Source organism: Dysidea avara, chromosome 14, assembly GCF_963678975.1.
Source record: "Dysidea avara chromosome 14, odDysAvar1.4, whole genome shotgun sequence".
Lineage (NCBI taxonomy): Eukaryota > Metazoa > Porifera > Demospongiae > Dictyoceratida > Dysideidae > Dysidea > Dysidea avara.
Genome location: NC_089285.1, coordinates 4,323,561 through 4,343,058, shown reverse-complemented (window position 1 = coordinate 4,343,058; position 19,498 = coordinate 4,323,561). Strand labels below are relative to the sequence as shown.

At 39.6% G+C, this 19,498-nt stretch overlaps 1 protein-coding gene across 1 annotated transcript in view; it reads right to left on the bottom strand.

Annotated features, from left to right (window-relative positions):
- The window catches only part of LOC136244989 (uncharacterized), a 29,459-nt gene that overhangs the window by 3,437 nt on the left and 6,524 nt on the right, over positions 1 to 19,498 (bottom strand). Inside the window, exons 2-4 of the mRNA XM_066036515.1 lie at positions 16,284 to 18,400; positions 8,385 to 8,804; positions 625 to 1,642 (exon numbers count right to left, since the gene is read on the bottom strand). Coding sequence (XP_065892587.1) covers positions 625 to 1,642; positions 8,385 to 8,804; positions 16,284 to 18,400 — 3,555 coding nt within the window. The remainder of the gene's footprint in view (positions 1 to 624; positions 1,643 to 8,384; positions 8,805 to 16,283; positions 18,401 to 19,498) is intronic.

Here is a 19,498-nt window from a genome sequence, read left to right as displayed (position 1 = left end):
AGTTAAGCGAACTACAGAAATGACAGTAGTGACTATTTTATTAGGGTAATTGAATAATACTGATATTTTTACCAATATTTTTATATTTTAAGGTTATTTATACACAGTTTCAGAGATATGGACTTTTCAGACTTATGGACCATCCCTAGTCCTAAGGGGTTCAGATAACTGAGGTTCCACTGTATACACATACATGAACATGCACACAATTATCTACATTACCGTAATTGACCGGTTAATAGCCACAGCTTGTACAATAGCCGACCCCAAATAGTATCCGCTTCACAGCCTAGAATTGTCATAAGAGCCAGGGCTTGTATCTGGATATACTGATGCAGGACACGTTTGAAGCAGGAACCATGAAAGGAGTTGTTATAAGCCAGGAAATAACGTTTTAGAGAGAAGTTAAAATGAATGATACTATTGAAAGATGATTAAACAAGGTCAGTCACTCATGAATCTGTATAAATGCCGCAAGCTGCTACTACACAAGCCCATAGTAGCCGCCCTCAGATAGTAGCCGCCTTTGCATAGCCGCAGGTTTTCCTTGTTGAAAGTTATAGTAGCTGTGACTACTAACCGGTCAAATACGGTATATCAATCTATCATTTATATGTAACTCACAGAAATAACTTCACATGCTTTCTTAAAGTCATCATCATCAGTACTGTACACCTTGATGTAAATCATGACAGTTTTAGTAGGTGTAAACTCTTCACTTCCGTGTACTGGAAAATAGTACACAACAACATTTAATTCTTCTTCAAGTGGCTTTCGCACAAATTCATCAATTTGTGATAAGAAATTCGGATGACACCTGCTACTGACCGCCTTCACCTGAAAGTTCTTTAGCAATTCTTGGTTGATGTGCTTCTTGCCATCAGCAATAGCTTTAGAAGTACCAGTGAACTCAATAGAAACTGGTGAATTCTTTACTGTCAGTGACTTTGAGAGTGTAGACAACACCTCTTTGGCTTGCTCAGTTGGCTTGACAAACATGATGTGTTTTAAATATTGTATTTCTTCTTTGTTCAAACTAAAGCTCAGTATAATAGTCTTAATAGAAAAGTCCTCAACTTTTCTATGTAGTTTATCAGACACAGCAATAACATCCTTCTCTGAATAACCTTGTATCACAATTTGACTGACTGAAACTAGCAAATTAAGAGAATGCTCGGACTGAAATTCTGCAATGTTCTCCTGTAACTTAGGAAGAAGATCCTTTGAAGGTAACTTCACTTCTTGCTCACATGGAGGTGACTCTAGTACATCAATTGCATGATTAATTTCCTTCATAGACAAGGAGTGTACCACTAACACATCTATGTTGGCATTTCTGTTACTCAACAAAATAGGGAGCAACCTTTGACCATCAGTGTTACACACCACTACAGCTATTCCAACCTTCTTAAAATGATTGATAGCAACTATCACCAGCGATGTGTCCATATTGCAGGGGAACTCCCTACTCTTGCACAATTCAACTCGGTCCACTACATATTCGTACGCTAAATCAATCTTTTCACCCACAAGTTTTAAACTATTTGAATCTTCAACAAAACCAACAATGGTAACACCAAATTTAAATTCAATATCCTTCACCAAGTTTGGTACACATGTAATGAGAACAAGCATTTGATACCTGAATGTACAGAAAAATATCATATCATACAGCTGTATATTAGGGATCATGAAGGTTGCACTTTCTCACAAAATCTATTGATCAGAAATTAACCTGTCTCATAAAACTTTCATAGTGCTTTGACAGTATCAAACGGTACGGTAGTACCGTTTAAGTAGGGATCCGGGTGAAAATTTCACGTGCCGCCAAAAATTCCGCCTTTGAAAGACATCCTAGAGACATCTTATGAGACGAAAATATCACCTTTACGGAATAGTACTAGACCATATAATACATAATGTATAACAAAATGCTTACAGGTGGCCGGATATAGAATTTTTAAAAATCGCCAAAACTCGAATTTTAGACTGACTGACCACAGTCACAAGCCTAGAGGCCAAAAAAAACAGCGAACGGCCACCATTTTATGCCACAATAGCAAACTCACCAGTGGGATGTGCCTTTTGGGGTTCCGACGAGTGTATGCCCTCTGCACCTTGTCTTTTCTTTTATCTTCAATCAGGCTGCTTGTCCTCTTCTTCATCCAACGAAACCATATCGAGGCATTAATTTTTCCATATCAACACTTTCTTTAAGCAGCATAATAGATGCCACAAGATTATTTAAGGCACTTACACGCTACTGTACAGTACGGAGATACCGGTACTAGATAGCCACCTGTATCTTCACGAAAGGTCACAGGATTACGCCCATTCTTTATTCTATGCATTATCAATTGAAACCATGATGACCACACTCTAGCTTAGTTTATAATGGAATAGCTAGTGACCACACACCTTCAAGTTGGTAGGCTGACTCAGGATGCTTTAATAATCAATTGAAACCATCACACCCCTTTTCAAGTGCACATATTTGCAGGCTAGCTGACTCGAGATACTCTAATACAGCAGTCACCCTAATAGAACAGTCACGTGTTTATAGCTAGCTGTATGCCTTTAAAAAAGTAGTGAAACAAGAGATGAACGATGGTAGCTATTACAGCATAGTTTGGTGGGAAATCCCTACTTTGGCATTGAAAACAAAATAATTACTATACCATGCCAAAGTAGGAATTTCCCACCAAGCTGTGCTGTAATAGCTACCATCGTCCATCTCTTGGTTCACTACTTTTTATCGCTTGGATCCCTACTTCATTTTTAAATTTATTAATTTTTAATATACTAATTGGTTAGATAGAATCAAGCACAAAATTGTGCTAAGGAAATTAAAATATGTTATAGAATTTTCTACCGACTGACTAACCAACTATCTGACTAACCGTCTGCTCCCTGATGCTTAGCGTAACTCAACAATGGCTCTGATTTTTTCATTGTTAAATGTTGCTTTAGTGCCATTAGGCATACCACAGTACATACAATGCATACACCACGGACTTACCTTTGGGTCCCATTTCTTTTTGCTGATACCACAAGGTGTTGATTTGTGGTAGCGCATTGTAGCTTCCCTATGCTGAATCATCCATGACTGGATTGATTGCTCATGCGCTTCTCGTACTGTTCTTCGCTTGTAACACGTGGAACACTAAGCCTTCACTTTACACAATTTATAGTTGGGGTGCATGCTTAAATGCAAAATTAATTCTATGATATGTATGTTCTGCCGCTATTATTTCTTTTAATGTGGTATGCCCGGGTTCACCACTGACTTACCAGTTACAAAAACATAAACAAACAAGTGCAAGGAAATAAAAGTGTTAGGTAATGGTTTGCACTTTTCATGAAACATAGAAAAAAATCGATGAAAGTCAGTCCAGTTAGTCTAATCTATTTTATTTATCTACCTTTCATATCTATATACATAAAGCTGTCCGTCTGTCTGCTTCATGATGCCGCTAACTCGACAACCAAAGCACTTATCAACACAAGACTTTAATGAAAATAATTAAGAGCTCATCATCTGGCAACTCCAAGCTTGTTGTTACAAATCATTACAAGTTTTCATTCCCTCTCTACAGAGTACTGAAGGCGTTGGTGTGGAGGAAAACTTCAGGTACATTCCTGTCAAAACCACAAACAAACAGCCACAGTGTTAGCACATAGAACTGTTAACCCAAAGGTCCAGAGTTCAATCCCTGTCCATAACAACTTTTTCTTCTCAGTGCCACTTTTTGTGACACATTTTATCGTGTCAGCTATTGACGATGCTTACTTGGCAATCTATGCACGTATCGACACAATTCACACGTGAAATGAAATGCCCACCATCTGGCTACGTTGCAAAATTTACGGGAGTTTGTAAAAGACGGAATAAGGAATAGCGGAATAACGGAATAACTCGCATCACAACGAACGGGCATTTACATGGCTTATGCAATGTTAGGGTGATTGTACTGTTACAGCTGTGAACTCATCCCTCGTAGATATCCTTACAATGTAGGGTGATTGCGTGTACTGTTACAGCTGTGAACTACACTGCTTCGTCACTCATAGATGTCCTAGCGAAATGATTACTATACGCTCTTACTACTACTGTATGTAGCTAAGCTAGAATATACAGTAGTTAGCCATTAGTTTCGTTTTCGAGTCTTCATCCTTCCAGTGGAGGGATGAAACGAAACGACTGCCACGCCCCCTTTGCTCATGACGTTGGTACCATACTTAACATACAGTACCCGCTTACGAAGTGCAAAATTACATTTGATTATAGCTCTTACTAGCTACTACTGTATGTAAAGTATGGTACCAATGTCGCAAGCAAAAGGGGGTGTGACAGCCGTTTCATGTCATCCCTCCACTGGAAGGATGAAGACTTAAAACGAAACTAATAGCTAACTACTGTATATTCTAGCTGTGCTAGCGCAATGATACTTAGCTACATACAGTAGTAGTAAGAGCGTATAGTAATCACTTTGCTAGGACGGCTATGAGCGATGAAGCAGTGTAGTTCACAACTGTAAAAGTACACGCAATCGCCCTAACATTGCAAGGATATCTACGACGGATGAGTTCACAGCTGTAACAGTACAATCACCCTAACATTGCATAAGAAGCCATATTGATATAAAACGCCTATTCTTTGTGACTCGAGTTATTCCGCTATTCCGTTATTCCTTAGTTCCGCCTTTTACAAACCCCCAAAATTTACTGCAAGTTTCTACATGCATTCCTTTGTCCGCTACAACACATTAGCACCATGATGTAGAGAAAGCTTCAGCTGCATTCCATGGCTAACCACACGATAAACAGCTCAGCTGGTAAAGCACCTGTTGCAGTTAGGGTGAGAGTTTGAATCCTGCCAGTGACAAAACTTTATTTTTTAGTTTTGTGTGTTGATACTTTAGCAAGTGGCTTGACGTGTTGTATACAAAGTTGTCCAGAGAGGCTAAAATCTATGCCCATATGGTGTTTCGAAGCTTGTGCTCTCATCATAGATTGTTGTGAGGTTTTCATTGAAAGGCCAACCTCACTGAAGGCATGAACTCAGACATGGTCAAACTACAAAAAACACATTAAATTATTGATTGGTATCACTCCACAGTGATCTATTTCCTTTATTTCAAAGGGTTGGGGTGGGATAGTGTCTGCTGTAGAAAATAGTGGCCTTTTACGCCACTTTTTGCCAGGTGATGTTGTATTTGCAGACAGAGGGTTTATCATTGAGGAAAGTGTAGGTTTGTTATGTGCAGACATTAAGCATCCTCCTTTCACATGAGAAAGCCTCTGCTTAGCAAACTGGAAGTCGATATCTCAAGACAGCTCTCCCAAGTAAGAATACATGTGGAGGGAGTTGTTGGTGCTGTTAGGCAGAAGTACATGATTTTATAGTCTACACTTCCCATTAGTATGATTACATGTACTGGAGATGACAATTTGTCAATAAAGTGGTTGCAATACTTTATACAACCATTGTAGTTCTGTAGTACCATTTTAATTGTCAAAATAATTGCTATTAATTGTAACAATGGTTCATAGAAACACTGTAAATGACACTAATAATTACCAAAACCCATTATACAATTTACTGTAATCTATGTACATTATGACAAAATGACACTAAATCAATGATCAGCACAGTCAGGACAATACCATTCACCAGTGGGAACATTCTTCTGTCAAGTTTGATTATAATCCTCATTTTGCCGGCAATAGTACCACAGTCTATCATCTTCATCCTCTTCAACATCTAGTGTACTACTAGTGGATTGATTTGCTGTATCATCATCCAGTGATAGTAACTTGTTACCTTCACTCTCTTCATCTTGTTCTTCATTGTATTCAACAGCAGGAGGATCTTTCTACTGGTAAAACGGCAACTTAGTAGTTCTGGCAGTAAACATATTTTCACAAAGTCTTTCACTTGATTCAATGCATCATCAATGCATTCTGTATTGTAATCCACTCACTGCTTCAAAGTGCCATCTTTCCCCAAACCACAAAGTCAAGAAACTTTGCCTTACACAGCTTCATTTGTAGCTGCATTTGAAAATAAAATCATCTTGTTTAAGCAAGAAAGTGTCCAAAACTCCCTGTCTTTGACAGCTTCATCAAAAGATTTATCCCTGCATGAAAATGGGCACTTCACCTCTACAACTCCTTCGCCACAGCATGAACAGGAAATAATCCCATCTGGTGAAGCTCCAATAAAAGGGTTCTCACTATCAAGAACTAACCCACACTTTTTTAGCTCAAAAAAATCATGCGTAGCTTGCATGCTATCTTTGTGCATATGCAATGCATCAGCTTCACAGGTAAGTATATAGTCACAAGCCTTGCTGTAAAACCTTGTAGACTCGGGATAGCAAATGGTCTTTACCAACGACTCAAAGAAAATCTTAAAATGGTACTTCTTAATTATCCTTATGGAATAATGATGTAAGTGGTTCAAAAAGCATACAATGACACAAAATTGTCATGAAATCCATTCACCAAGGATAGCAAAAGTGTTAGTTTTAGAAAGCTTTGAATAATGCCCTTCCAACATTGCTTGTGTAGGCCATTACACTTCGTTTTCAGCCCGTTACACAGCAGCGTTGAAACCGGGTCACTACTGCTGACCAGGATGACCCACTGACCCGGATTTGACCCGGATGTGACCCGGATTAATTAAAGCCGAGGCGTGCGATAAGAGCTATGTTTCGGCTAGTCTCGAGCGAGCGAGCGAACGAGACTACGTTTTGAGCGTTCGATTCGTGTTGAGTAAATATTGCAACTTCAGCCTAGCTGTAGGTTGAAGACCAAAAAAAACAAAGAAGGTCATCACCTACTAAAAATAGCTACCCCTCAGGGTAAGCGTATGTTGGTAGCGCGATAAGTGGGCGCGGCTCACGAAAGAGCTACGCAATAGCGTTTATGAGTTTCCACGTCGTCAAACGAACAATGATCCAATCCGGGTCAGACCCAGATAATTTGTAAACCGGGTCAGACCCGGATGACCCAGAGAAAATGTGACCCGGTTGACCCGGATGACCCGACCCGGTTTCAACGCTGTTACACAGCATTGCAAATGAAGAACAGTATTAGAAGCGCCTCTGCAATCAATCCAGCCACCACAGAAAATACAGACGATTACTGTTTACAAACAGGAAGCCATGCATCGCACTAGCAGGAATCGACACCTTGGGCTGTCAGCAAAAGAAATGGGACACAAAGGAGGACAAAGTAAAGTCCATGATACATGCATTTTACGCACTGCAGTATGCCAAAGGGCACATCTTGGGACGAGGCAATGCCAAACAGTGAAAAAATTAGGCGTATAGCCTTAGCCGTTATCAAGTTACACTTGTCTGAAGGCATCAGACAGGTGAGCGGGCAGGCAGGCAGTTAGTCAGTAGAAAATTTCATCGAATGATTCTTTTTTTAATTTTGTAGCCACCTATTGGAAGCATTTAGGGTCATGAAGGAACTTTTGGGCTTGGTTATACATAACCAATAGTGTCATGGCACCAGGATGGTATTGTGACACTAGTTTTTGGGTGATATTTTTGGCCAGAAAAACCCAAACGTCTTAATATACAGTACTACTCATTTGTGTACTTAATCATAGTCACATGTGGCCAAACATGAAGTTCTAGCATGAGGCACAACTTTAAAAGAGAAAAGAAACACAAGAAATTTGTCAACAGCACAAGAGTTGCAAAATTTCAAGTGAAAAGTGGTCAGTAACATAAACAGAGTATGGCAACCACACCCCTTAATGTTCACAGAGCACTCCCCTTAATACCACGAGAGATGCTCAAAGCAAGATTAAGGTACTCTAATACAGCAATTACCCTAATACAACAGCCATGCGAATGGTCTTCTGTAAGTACAGTACTGCCCAAGCACAACGTCGCACTCGCTCGCACGTGCAACTTTGCTCGAGATTTTAAAAATTGCTAATTAAGGGGCATGGCAACATTTTCACTCGTGATTCTCGTAAGCGAAATAGCTGCCACGCTGTCTTGTAAGCAAAATAGCTGCCACGCCTCACCCCTTAATTAGTGATTTTTAAAATCTCGAGCAAAGTTTTGCGTGCAAAGTTGCACTTGGGAAGTACTGTACCACACAATGGTACAGAAATCAGACCCCAATGTCATAGCAGCTGGAAACATGCCATCTGAAGACATAATATTACTGATGCCAATGTTTCTTTATTAGGTTATGTGCCTAACAACAAATGCGCAACTTTCTTTGAAATATATAATCACATGTACCTAACAGTCAGACTAGATTGTACTGCAGCAATGATCTAGCTATATCAGTCAAGATGCTACACAATATAGTTATCATTAATGGAACTGCTATGTACAATAGCATACACTTACTCCAAAAGTGATAATTCCTGATAAATCTCTTCAAATATCTTATTCTTGACCTCCAGTACCGTCACTTGGGGTCCCAATATAGTGACTGATCGATTTTTGCAATCCAAATCAATCTTGACCTCTGAATAATCAACTGTTAGCTGCGATATAAAATTAATGTCATCTTCATTGACATGTGTAAGCTTATTCCAATTAGTTGAGGTCAATGATGGGGATGTAAACTCATCTAAAGAACTCAAGACATGTTTATCAAAATCATCAAGGATTTGTTGATCAATGCCGGTCACAATAACAGAGTTCTCACTCCACTCAACATCTCCACCATGTTGTTGTAGTTCAGTTATCTGATCCGCTAGTCTTGCCTGTACATAGTACTGAAGATTGTTGGACATTGATTTGACTACTGGGAAAGCTTTGGTCCTATTAAAACAAACAAACATTTTATGAGAGATGTAAGGCGTAACCTTCACTACTATCTCATAGAGAACATATATGTATAGTAAGTACAATACAGGGTGTACAATAAGGACTTCTTTGCTATTCTACAATCACTATTCTGCAGTCAAGAAACCTGTTCATAAACAAACATTTAGACACTGAGCTACTTCTAAAAACCAAGCACCCAAAACTAAATTAATACACAGCAGGCTGTTAATTATTGAAAATTTGTTTCTCACCTTGTTTTGTAACAATACATGCAGTACACTAAAAATTCACAAATTATTTAGTACATATAATCCATCAATTATGTTGCTATGCATCACTAAGGAAGAGTAACTCACAAATTATGCACAGAAGTATCCTCTTAACTGTTTTGTTTGTCTATCATTTTCATATGTACATTCTCTATACAAAGCCTCATGGCCGCTCTTAATCTTCGTTAGTGTACAAAGGGGATATGCACCATTCCTGGTAACCACAAGGCCTGTTACATTGTTTTTCAGGCAATATACGCTTGTTACAGCATGTAGGCTAGCCCTCACTGAACTGTTTCACCAGGTTCAGTTACCGACTACACCACCGTAAACATGACAAAAGCAGAAAGTTGAACTTTAATACAGTATGTAACAGCCTTTCATTGAATGAAGATTTACAGTCGCTAAAAGTCTACTTGCTCACGTAGGTTTTGGACAGACATACAGACATACCAACACGCAGGTTTTGACAAACCAATTTCAGGAAACCAGGCACATGCGTGTGTGCCAGCAATTTTTTGAACGCATACATAGCTCCATATTCCCTTCTCAAAAGTAGAGTGCTAGCAGTCTATATACTAAATATGACTTAATGTATTCCCAACTAGTACAACTAATTTAAAAAATGAAGTATGGTTTCAACAATAAAAAGTAGTGAAACAAGAGATATGAAAGATGGTAGCTAGTTATTACAACATAGCTATATGGGGAAATCCCTATATTGGTATTATTACCACCATTTGTTCAATGTCAATTAAAGTAAGGATTTTCCCACATAGCTATGTTGTAATAGCTACCATCATTTGTATCACTACCTATTATCACTGGAACCCGCTCATTTTTTTAATTAATATTTTTACTAGTTAATTTCTGTTTTGTTATAGTTATCTAATCAAAAACAGCCAAGCTGTAAAAAAAGGTGCGGCCCCTATAAAGGCCATGGTGAAAAAAGATGTGAAATCCAAGGTGGCGGCCAAGAAATGGCTGTGATGGTAGGTTAATGGTTACATTTTAATAACAACAATTCAGGTGAATTTGGTGCCAAGACCAAGCGGCACAAAATTCACCTGAATTGCCGTTATTAAAATGTAACCATTAACCTACCATCACAGCCATTTCTTGGCCGCCACCTTGGATTTCACATCTTTTTTCACCATGGCCTTTATGGGGGCCGCACCTTTTTTTACAGCTTGGCTGTTTTTGATTAGATATCACTTCTTTTTGTATTTGTATACTGCAAAGCCGGCCTATGGCTGGCTTTGGGGCTTTTTTAACCCATGTGTTTTTTCTTTACCACAGGAAGAAGAAAAGAACTTAAAGAAGAATTTTAGTACTTCAATTATTTTTGATTTTATTAGTAATTATACAAATTATATACATATATTTATTACATGCTCATTATTCCCCACAGGATTTTTTTTGCAGCTGATCTCTCTACTGGGTGACTTGAAATGTAGCTGAACTATATACAGGATGGTTTCTTTGTAGCTGAACTCTCTGTAACAGGTGATTTGTTTGCAGCTAAACTCTCTACATGGTGGTGTCTTTATAGCCGAACTCTCTACATGATGGTTCTTTGTAGCTGAACTCTCTATAAGGTGACTTCGTCTATCTGAACTCTCTACAGGGTGATTTTTTTGTAGCTGAACTCTCTGCAGGGTGATTTGTTTGCAGCTGAACTCTCTACATGATGGTTTCTTTGTAGCTGAACTCTCTACAAGGTGACTTCGTCCAGTTGATCTCTCTACGGGGTGATTTGTTTCTAGCTGAACTCTCTACAGGTGAATTGTTTGCAGCTAAACTCTCTACATGGTGGTTTCTTTGTAGCTGAACTCTCTACAAGGTAACTTCTTCTCTACATGGTGATTTGTTGTAGTTGAATTCTCTACAAGGTGGTTTGTATGAGGCTGAACTCTCTACATGGCGGTTTCTTTGTAGCTGAACTCTCTACAGAGTGATTTGTTTGCAGCTGAACTCTCTACATGATGGTTTCTTTGTAACTGAACACTCTACAAGGTGACTTCTTCTAGCTGATCTTTCTACAGGGTGAATTGTTGTAGCTGAACTATCTACAAGGTAACTTCTTCTAGCTGATCTCTATACAGGGTGATTTGTTTGTAGTTGAATTCTGTACAGGTGGTTTCTTTGTAGCTGAACTCTGTACATGATGGTTTCTTTGTAGCTAAACTCTTTACAAGGTGACTTCTTCTAGCTGAACTCTCTACGGGGTAATTTCTTTGTAGCTGAACTCTCTATATGATGGTTTCTTTGTAAATGAACTCTCTACAAGGTGAACTCTTCTACCTGATCTCTCTACAGGGTGATTTGTTTGTAACTGAACTCTGTACAAGTGCGTTTTTGTGGGTGATCTCACTGCAGGTTGATTTGTTTGTAGCTGAACTCACTAAAGGGTGATTTTGCTTGTAGCTGAACTCCTTGCATTGTATCTAGTTTCTAGCTGATCTTTCTACAGGGTGATTTGTTTGTAGCTGATCTCTCTACAAGTTGATTTGTGTGTAGCTGATCTCTCTGCAGGTTGATTAATTTGCAGCCGATCTCTCTACAAGGTAATTTGTTTGTAGCTGAACTGTCTATAAAGTGATTTATTTGTAGCTGATCTCTCTGCAGGTTGATTTGTTTTAGCTGAACTCTCTACAGGGTGATTTACTTGTAGCTGAACTCCTTACATTGTGACTAGTTTCTAGCTGATCTCTCTACAGGGTGATTTGTTTGTAGCTGATCTCTCTACAGGGTAATTTGTTTGTAGCTGAACTCTGTACAAGGTGCTTTTTTGTAGGTGATCTCACTGCAGGTTGATTTGTTTGTAGCTGAACTCACTAAAGGGTGATTTGCTTGTAGCTGAACTCCTTACATTGTGTCCAATTTCTAGCTGATCTCTCTACAGAGTGATTTGTTTGTAGCTGAACTCTCTATAAGGTGATTTATTTGTAGCTGAACTCCTTACATTGTGTGTAATTTCTAGCTGATCTCTCTACAGGGTGATTTGTTTGTAATTGATCTCTCTACAAGTTGATTTGTGTGTAGCTGATCTCTCTGCAGGTTGATTTATTTGTAGCCGATCTCTCTATAGGGTAATTTGTTTGTAGCTGAACTCTCTATAAGGTGATTTGTTTGTAGTTGATCTCTCTGCAGGTTGATTTGTTTTAGCTGAACTCTCTACAGGCTGATTTGTTTGTAGCCCATCTCTCTACAGGGTAATTTGTTTGTAGCTGAACTCTCTACAAGTTGATTTGTGTGTAGCTGATCTCTCTGCAGGTTGATTTGTTTGTAGCCGATCTCTCTACAGGGCAATTTGTTTGTAGCTGATCTCTCTACAGGGTGATTTTTTTGTAGCTGACCTCTCTTCAGGGTGATTTGTTTCTAGCTGATCTCTCTACAGGGTGATTTTTTGTAGCTGACCTCTCTTCAGGGTGATTTGTTTCTAGCTGATAGCTCTACAGGTTGATTTGTTTGTAGATGAACTCTCTACAGGGTAATTTGCTTGTAGCTGAACTCCTTACTTTGTGTCTAGTTTGTAGCTGATCTCTCTACAGGGTGATTTTTTTGTAGCTGATCTCTCTACAAGTTGATTTGTGTGTATATAGCTGATCTCTCTGCAGGTTGATTTGTTTGTAGCCGATCTCTCTACAGGTAATCTGTTTGTAGCTGAACTCTCTATAAGGTGATTTGTTTGTAGCTGATCTCTCTGCAGGTTGATTTGTTTTAGCTGAACTCTCTACAGGATGATTGCTTGTAGCTGAACTCCTTACATTGTGTCTAGTTTCTAGCTGATGTCTCTACAGGGTGATTTTTTGTAGCTGAACTCTCTACAGGTAGATTTGTGTTGATTTGTTCATTGCTGATCGCTCTAAAGGTTGATTTGTTGCAGTTGAACACCCTGCAAAGTGTTTTGTTTGTAGCTGATCACTCTAAAGGGTAATTTGTTTGTAGCTGAACTCTCTCCACAGGGACTTGTGTGTAGCTGAATTCTGTGTAACTGAATTCTCTAGAGAGTGACTTAATTGTAGCTGAATTCTCTACACAGTGCATGACTTGTTTATAGCTGAACTTTCTTCAGTGTGACTTGTAATGTTCTGAATCTCTATAGTGGTATATTTGCTTAACTCTCCACATGGTGGCTGTCTTCTTGCTGAACTGTCTATAAGATTAACTGTTTGCAGCTGAACTCCCTACAGAATAACTTGTGATGTAATAAAATTCTATAATGGAGTAAATAAATTAGCCGAGTGCTCTATTAGGGTGACTGTTCTATTAGAGTATCTTGATCTCGCATTTGCTACACGGAGTTGGCTTTCGAATCATAACTCAGTGGTTTGTAATCCGATTCTTCTGTACTACTGCAAGGACTTTCTATGAAGATTATTCCAGCTATACACCGATTTTCGGCTCATTGGTCTAAGCGGTTTGCCTAGTAGGCATGAAAACTAATACTTTTTTATTCATAAAAATCGATCGCGTAATTGTGACACAGGTTGGGTTTTGTGTCATATCTCCGTGGTCTTTATCTCGATTCCTTTCAAACCACCAAAAGGCACTCCTACGATGGTTACTCCATCTACATAGCAATTTTCAACTCATTCCATGAAGCAGTTTACCCTGTAGGCGTGACAACAAATCGATCTTGTTTTACGCGAATAATCAGTCATAACTCCTGAACCATTCATCGGATTTGTACCAAATTTGATGCTAGGATTCGCCTTTGGACTCCCTTTCTGTGTGCCAAATTTCAAGGCAATCGGAGTACGCGTTTGCTTGTTATAGCAATTTTTGCAAGTGTGCGAAAAGATGAAGAAGAAAAAAAAAACGAAGAAAAAAAAACGAAACTTTGGCAGCTCGTATCTCGGAAATGGCTGGAGCGATTTCCTTCAAATTTGGAATGTAGACTCCCTTGGCTGGCGGGCAACTGTGTAGCAAATTTGGTTCCAATCAGATAAGTGATCACCGAGATACAAAGGTGTGAAAATGACGTTTTCGTTCTTCCTGTCAATATAGTCACGGTGTGGCGCGCCGGCTTCTTGGGCCGCACGACACACTACCGTGTGTCTTGATATTATAAATGTGTGGCTGTGTCTGCTTTATTAGAGGATCTTGATCTCTTCTCTTGAACTATGGAATAGATTAAGGGGCGTGGTTTACCATGTACAGCAAAACCACAGCTGACTGCAGCTAGGTCATCAAGGGGTGTGGCCATATGATGTGCTCTGATCATTAATTAATAGGGTGTCGGCATATTCTAATTGTTTAGAGGCGTGGTGGATATGTGATCATTTTAAATGTGCAGCTACATGTATAGCCGCTTAAATGCTTTAAATGGTCAACTTTTGTGACATCTAAATGTGCTCCTCTAAACAAAGCACTGATACAGAAATCAATGCTTCAGTATGGTTGCCTTGCATGAAGAAGAAGACAACTATGTAACTGAAGATAAAAGGAAAGGCAAATCGCAGAAGGCAGACACTTGTCAGAACCAGAAAAGGCACATGCCACCAGTGAGGTTGTTATTGTGATGGCTGTGCACTACTTAAGCCTTGAGAATGTGGTGGTGAGGCAGGCAGGCAGGCAGGCAGGCAGGCAGGCAGGCAGGCAGGCAGGCAGGCAGGCAGGCAGGCAGGCAGGCAGGCAGGCAGGCAGGCAGGCAGGCAGGCAGGCAGGCAGGCAGGCAGGCAGGCAGGCAGGCAGGCAGGCAGGCAGGCAGGCAGGCAGGCAGGCAGGCAGGCAGGCAGGCAGGCAGGCAGGCAGGCAGGCAGGCAGGCAGGCAGGCAGGCAGGCAGGCAGGCAGGCAGGCAGGCAGGCAGGCAGGCAGGCAGGCAGGCAGGCAGGCAGGCAGGCAGGCAGGCAGGCAGGCAGGCAGGCAGGCAGGCAGGCAGGCAGGCAGGCAAAAATAGGGTTTTAGCTTTTTTTTTACATTTGATTTTGATTTAAAAAATTCAATATCTGGTTGTCTTTTCAGGTATGATGATTTTTAACCACTGAATATTAGGCAGCACCCATCATTTACTATTAACCTTTAAACCCGCAGCAGTTTTATAAAACGCAAGCACTGAAAACGCATAATCCAGTAAACTGGATTGCATGCATGCCTCGTAAAACTAAACTCTATAACACAAAAACTGTTAAAGCTATCTAAAATGGCAAACACCATCTTACTCACCATTAAATTTTGGTTTGATACTTTGTTGCGTCCATCCAACCCAGAGATACTCGCTTCACTTTGAAAGAGTAAAAAAACTATCCCTCCGCCTTCCTTCTTCACATAACGATGCACAAAGGCTTTTGCTTGGTGTCATGTTACTCCTCACGTGATAGCGGTTCAGTTGATATATAGATATCACGTGATAACGTCACTGTCGGACGAGCACAATGACGATATGAACGTAGAAGGACTCAAAATGATTCAGCGCATTGTAGTGGGTGAGTTTCTTGTTTGTATGTTGAAAGTTTATATACTGGCTGATAGCTTACTCTTTGCCAATTAATAAAATCTGTTTTTCAAAGCAATCAGATAAACGCTTCACGAGATATGCTTGTTTGTAACTGCCTATGTACATTGGCAAAAGTATTGTGCGTTTTCAATTCGTTTTTTATCAAATCCAGTTTTCTGGATTACGCGGATTTAAGGGTTAAACAGTACTACTGCACTGTTTGATATGAGTTCTCAGACTTTGGCTTAATTCCTTTGACAACTTTCCTTCTTCTTTGCACATTCTGTATGCAAACATGCACTCTGATTGCCTAAACGTTTATCACAATTAAAGGAAGTAATTGTGAATGTTTATTGTAGCAAATCCAATAAACATTCACAATTCAATTTGACTAATTTTATAGAAGGTAAACCACTTATGGGAATAAGTTGAAAATCAGTTTGCAGATAGAATAACAATGATAGCAGCAGCTTTTGGTGGAATTAATAGAACAAGCACATGTAGTTACACTCTGCTATGGGGATGACAGTTAAACAACTTACATAGAAAAAGGCCTAGTACAAAAAAGTAGAGCTAATATAATGTACTTAATGTGTAAAGGAACTAAATGAACAGTTTGACAGAATGTACCCCAATTATACCAGTACAAGAACCCTGAAGCCCCATACATAATGTACACAGTGCTTCAATAACACTTGCTATACTCTTGTATTAAAAATTATTATATCTATGTGCACAGTTATGGCTTGATGACAACTTACTGTGGTGATGATAAAGTGTTGTTTGTTTTCTTGGCTGGAGATGGTGTTTTGATTTTCTGAGTGCCAGTATTATCAGTTTGTTTGACAAACATCTGGTCTCCAATCAGTGATTCATCTTTTTGAATGGCACCAATGTTACTGGCTACTTTTGGCCTTGATGTTTTACCATCACCTCGAACAACACACATTTGATAACCGTTGAAGTCACTACCATCAAGTTTCTCCATGACACTCACAGAAACATCAACAGAATCATAACGCACAACAGCAGAACAAGAGTCACTATCACCATGATAACGAATTGATATTGGAGCTGCCAGGCTACCATATGGTTTAAGGTACTTCTCCAAGTCCTGAACTGAGGTATCAGGATGAAGGTTGCTTATTTGTAAAGACATACAATTTGGGTCCACATCACCACTGGCAACTGAATCTGGAGTATTGACTTGATCAAGTGGTGGTGGAAGGTGTTGATCACATTCCAGATAATTGACTATAACATCATCTTGATAAGAAACCTTAATCACATTATGAAGAGTTGGAGGTTCACTCACAATGAGATCACATGGTGGAGCCATGATCACATTTTGGAAATTCTGAGATAGATTTTCATTATATGGTGGAGTTACATTTACACCATGTGTTGAAATCTTGATAAAATTTTTATCACTCTGTGGAAGAATAGTCACAAACTGATTACCTGGCAGAACGTCAATCACATTTTCATCATGTGGTAAAGTTGCAATCATACTTTGATCATGTGGTGGACCTTCGATCACAGTTTCAGCATGTAACAGACTCTTGATCACATCTTGATCATGTAATGAAGCCTTGTCAAATTGTGGCTCTTGCAAAACATCTACTTCAATGCTTGGGTAAGGCTGCAAACCTCTGAAACCACTCTTTCCATATGAAGATGTTGGCTGCTTGGTAGGAGGCCTGGGCTGACGTTTAGGTTTTGACTTTCTTTCTGGTCCTTTGGGAGATTTTGATGTAGCTTTAGTCACCTTTGGACTATCACTGACAACTGATGCATAACTTGGAATTTTAGCCTTCACTTTAGCATTAGGTGACTGCACAATGACTACATCAGAATCATCGTATCCCCAAATTTCCTTTATATCCTCAGCTGAAGCCGTAGTGTTCCCACTACAAAGTATGGCACAATCAGAGCTTCTCTCAGCCAAAGCTTGAAGCTCTTTCTTACAACTATGCTCAACTCCAAGCCCACCTCTGTGGCACACATGAATCCTTTGACCACAGAACTCACTTTCATCAAGTTGTGAAACTGCATTGAGTGCTGCCTGAATACTATAGTAGTTGGCGTAGGCATAGCACACTCCACTCTCTGGATAACTTGCAATTCTAACACGACTGGTCAAGTTACCAAATGGTTTAACTAGTTCAAATATTTCCTTTTCTTCAACATCTATTTTAAGACCAGAAAGCTTAATGGTATATTCTTTATTATATCGACCTTTATGAGAATCAGCAGTCTTGTGATCAGGTTTCCTTTTTTGCTGTGTTTCTAATTGTGTTTTGCCGTGAGAATAAACAGGTTTACCTGTCTTACTATCACCAGCACTACCAGGATAGGGTGGCAGAAAATATGACCCACTAAAACTCTGACTCAACTGACTCACTGAACCGTGAGATGATTCACAACTGTCACTGAAATTGTCATCGTCATCATACACAGAAACATCTGTATAAGAAACTACTTGGCTCTGTGACTTCTTTGAGTCTGCCCTTTCTTTCCAAGGCTTCAGTATAACTGTGAGGTCAAATTCAGGCCAATATTTTCCACTGTAGTATTTCATTACTGTGTATGCATCAGAAGGTGTTGATAAAGTAACTTTTGCATAATTTCCCCATTTTTCATTGAGCACAATCTCAACATCATCAATTACATGTTTAAATTTTACCATAAATGATGTTATGTCAACTGGTGTGATATATTCTGGTAAATCATATCCGAAAAACACACTTGAACTTTTACTTCCTGACTGGTGAGGTTCGGTAGTCCAGCTTGGTCCAGTTTTAGACGGTCTACCTGCAATGTAGCTACTTGTTGTAGATGTGCTGTTGTCATCCTTAGCAGATAAGTGCTTCTTTTTCTAGCAATAGAGACAAGTGTAAGTGTACGCATTTATAATGCATAATCTACAGCTTAAAACATTTTAATTACAATGATCATTATAAAACTTTAAACAGTATGTAATAGTTGTAAACTCTATTATAAGCATAAGGGATCATCTGATACGTATGTGGTACTGTGAGACTTTAGGGATACAGTAAATACAAAGAATATCATGCTCTATGATACAGCATAACATTTCCATAACTGCAGCTCGTAACTAAAAGTTTATACAATACAAGTTTAAGGAAAAATTAGGAATATTACGTTCGATTAGGGATCATAGAAAAAAAGTAGAGAAACAAGGGAGGTCGCCTACACCAGCGTTGAAACCGGGTCATTACTGCTGACCCGGATGACCCACTGACCCGATAGCAATCTGGGTCAGACCCGGATTTGACCCGGATTAATTAATACCCGAGGCGTGCGATAAGAGCTATGTTTCGGGTAGTCCCGAGCAAGCGAGACTACGTTTTGAGTGTTCAATTCGTGTTGAGTAAACGAGTAGTTATGTGATAACTAAGCTGGTAAGTTTATAATTTAAAATCAGTCAGTGGGTTTTGGTTCCACGTAGCTACTGTGAGTTTACAGACAGCAATTGGGTGTGGCTTCATGCATACCTAGTATTACAATTTCCCAATATATAGAAGTGGGTGTGGCTCACAAAAGTCTCCACAAAAGTATTTATCCTGCTGCAAGACTATATACAACTCGTACAATAATCGATTGGTGCGTGTGGCTCCACATAAGCTTGCAGCCAGCAATGGACACAGTTTCATGCTACAGACTGCACTTGTTAATAAATGGGCGTGGCTGAGCGTATGCTTGTAACATGATAAGTGGGCATGGCTGAGCATATGCTTGTAACATGATAAGTGGGCGTGGCTCACAAAAGAGCTATGCGACTAGCATTTATAAGTTTTCACGTCATCAAACAAACAATTTTGTTTCTCACGTGATCCAATCCAGGTTAAACCCGGATAATTTGTAAACCGGGTCGGACCCGGATGACCGTGAGAAAATGTGACCTGGTTGACCCGGATGACCCGACCCGGTTTCAACGCTGGCCTACAGCTGC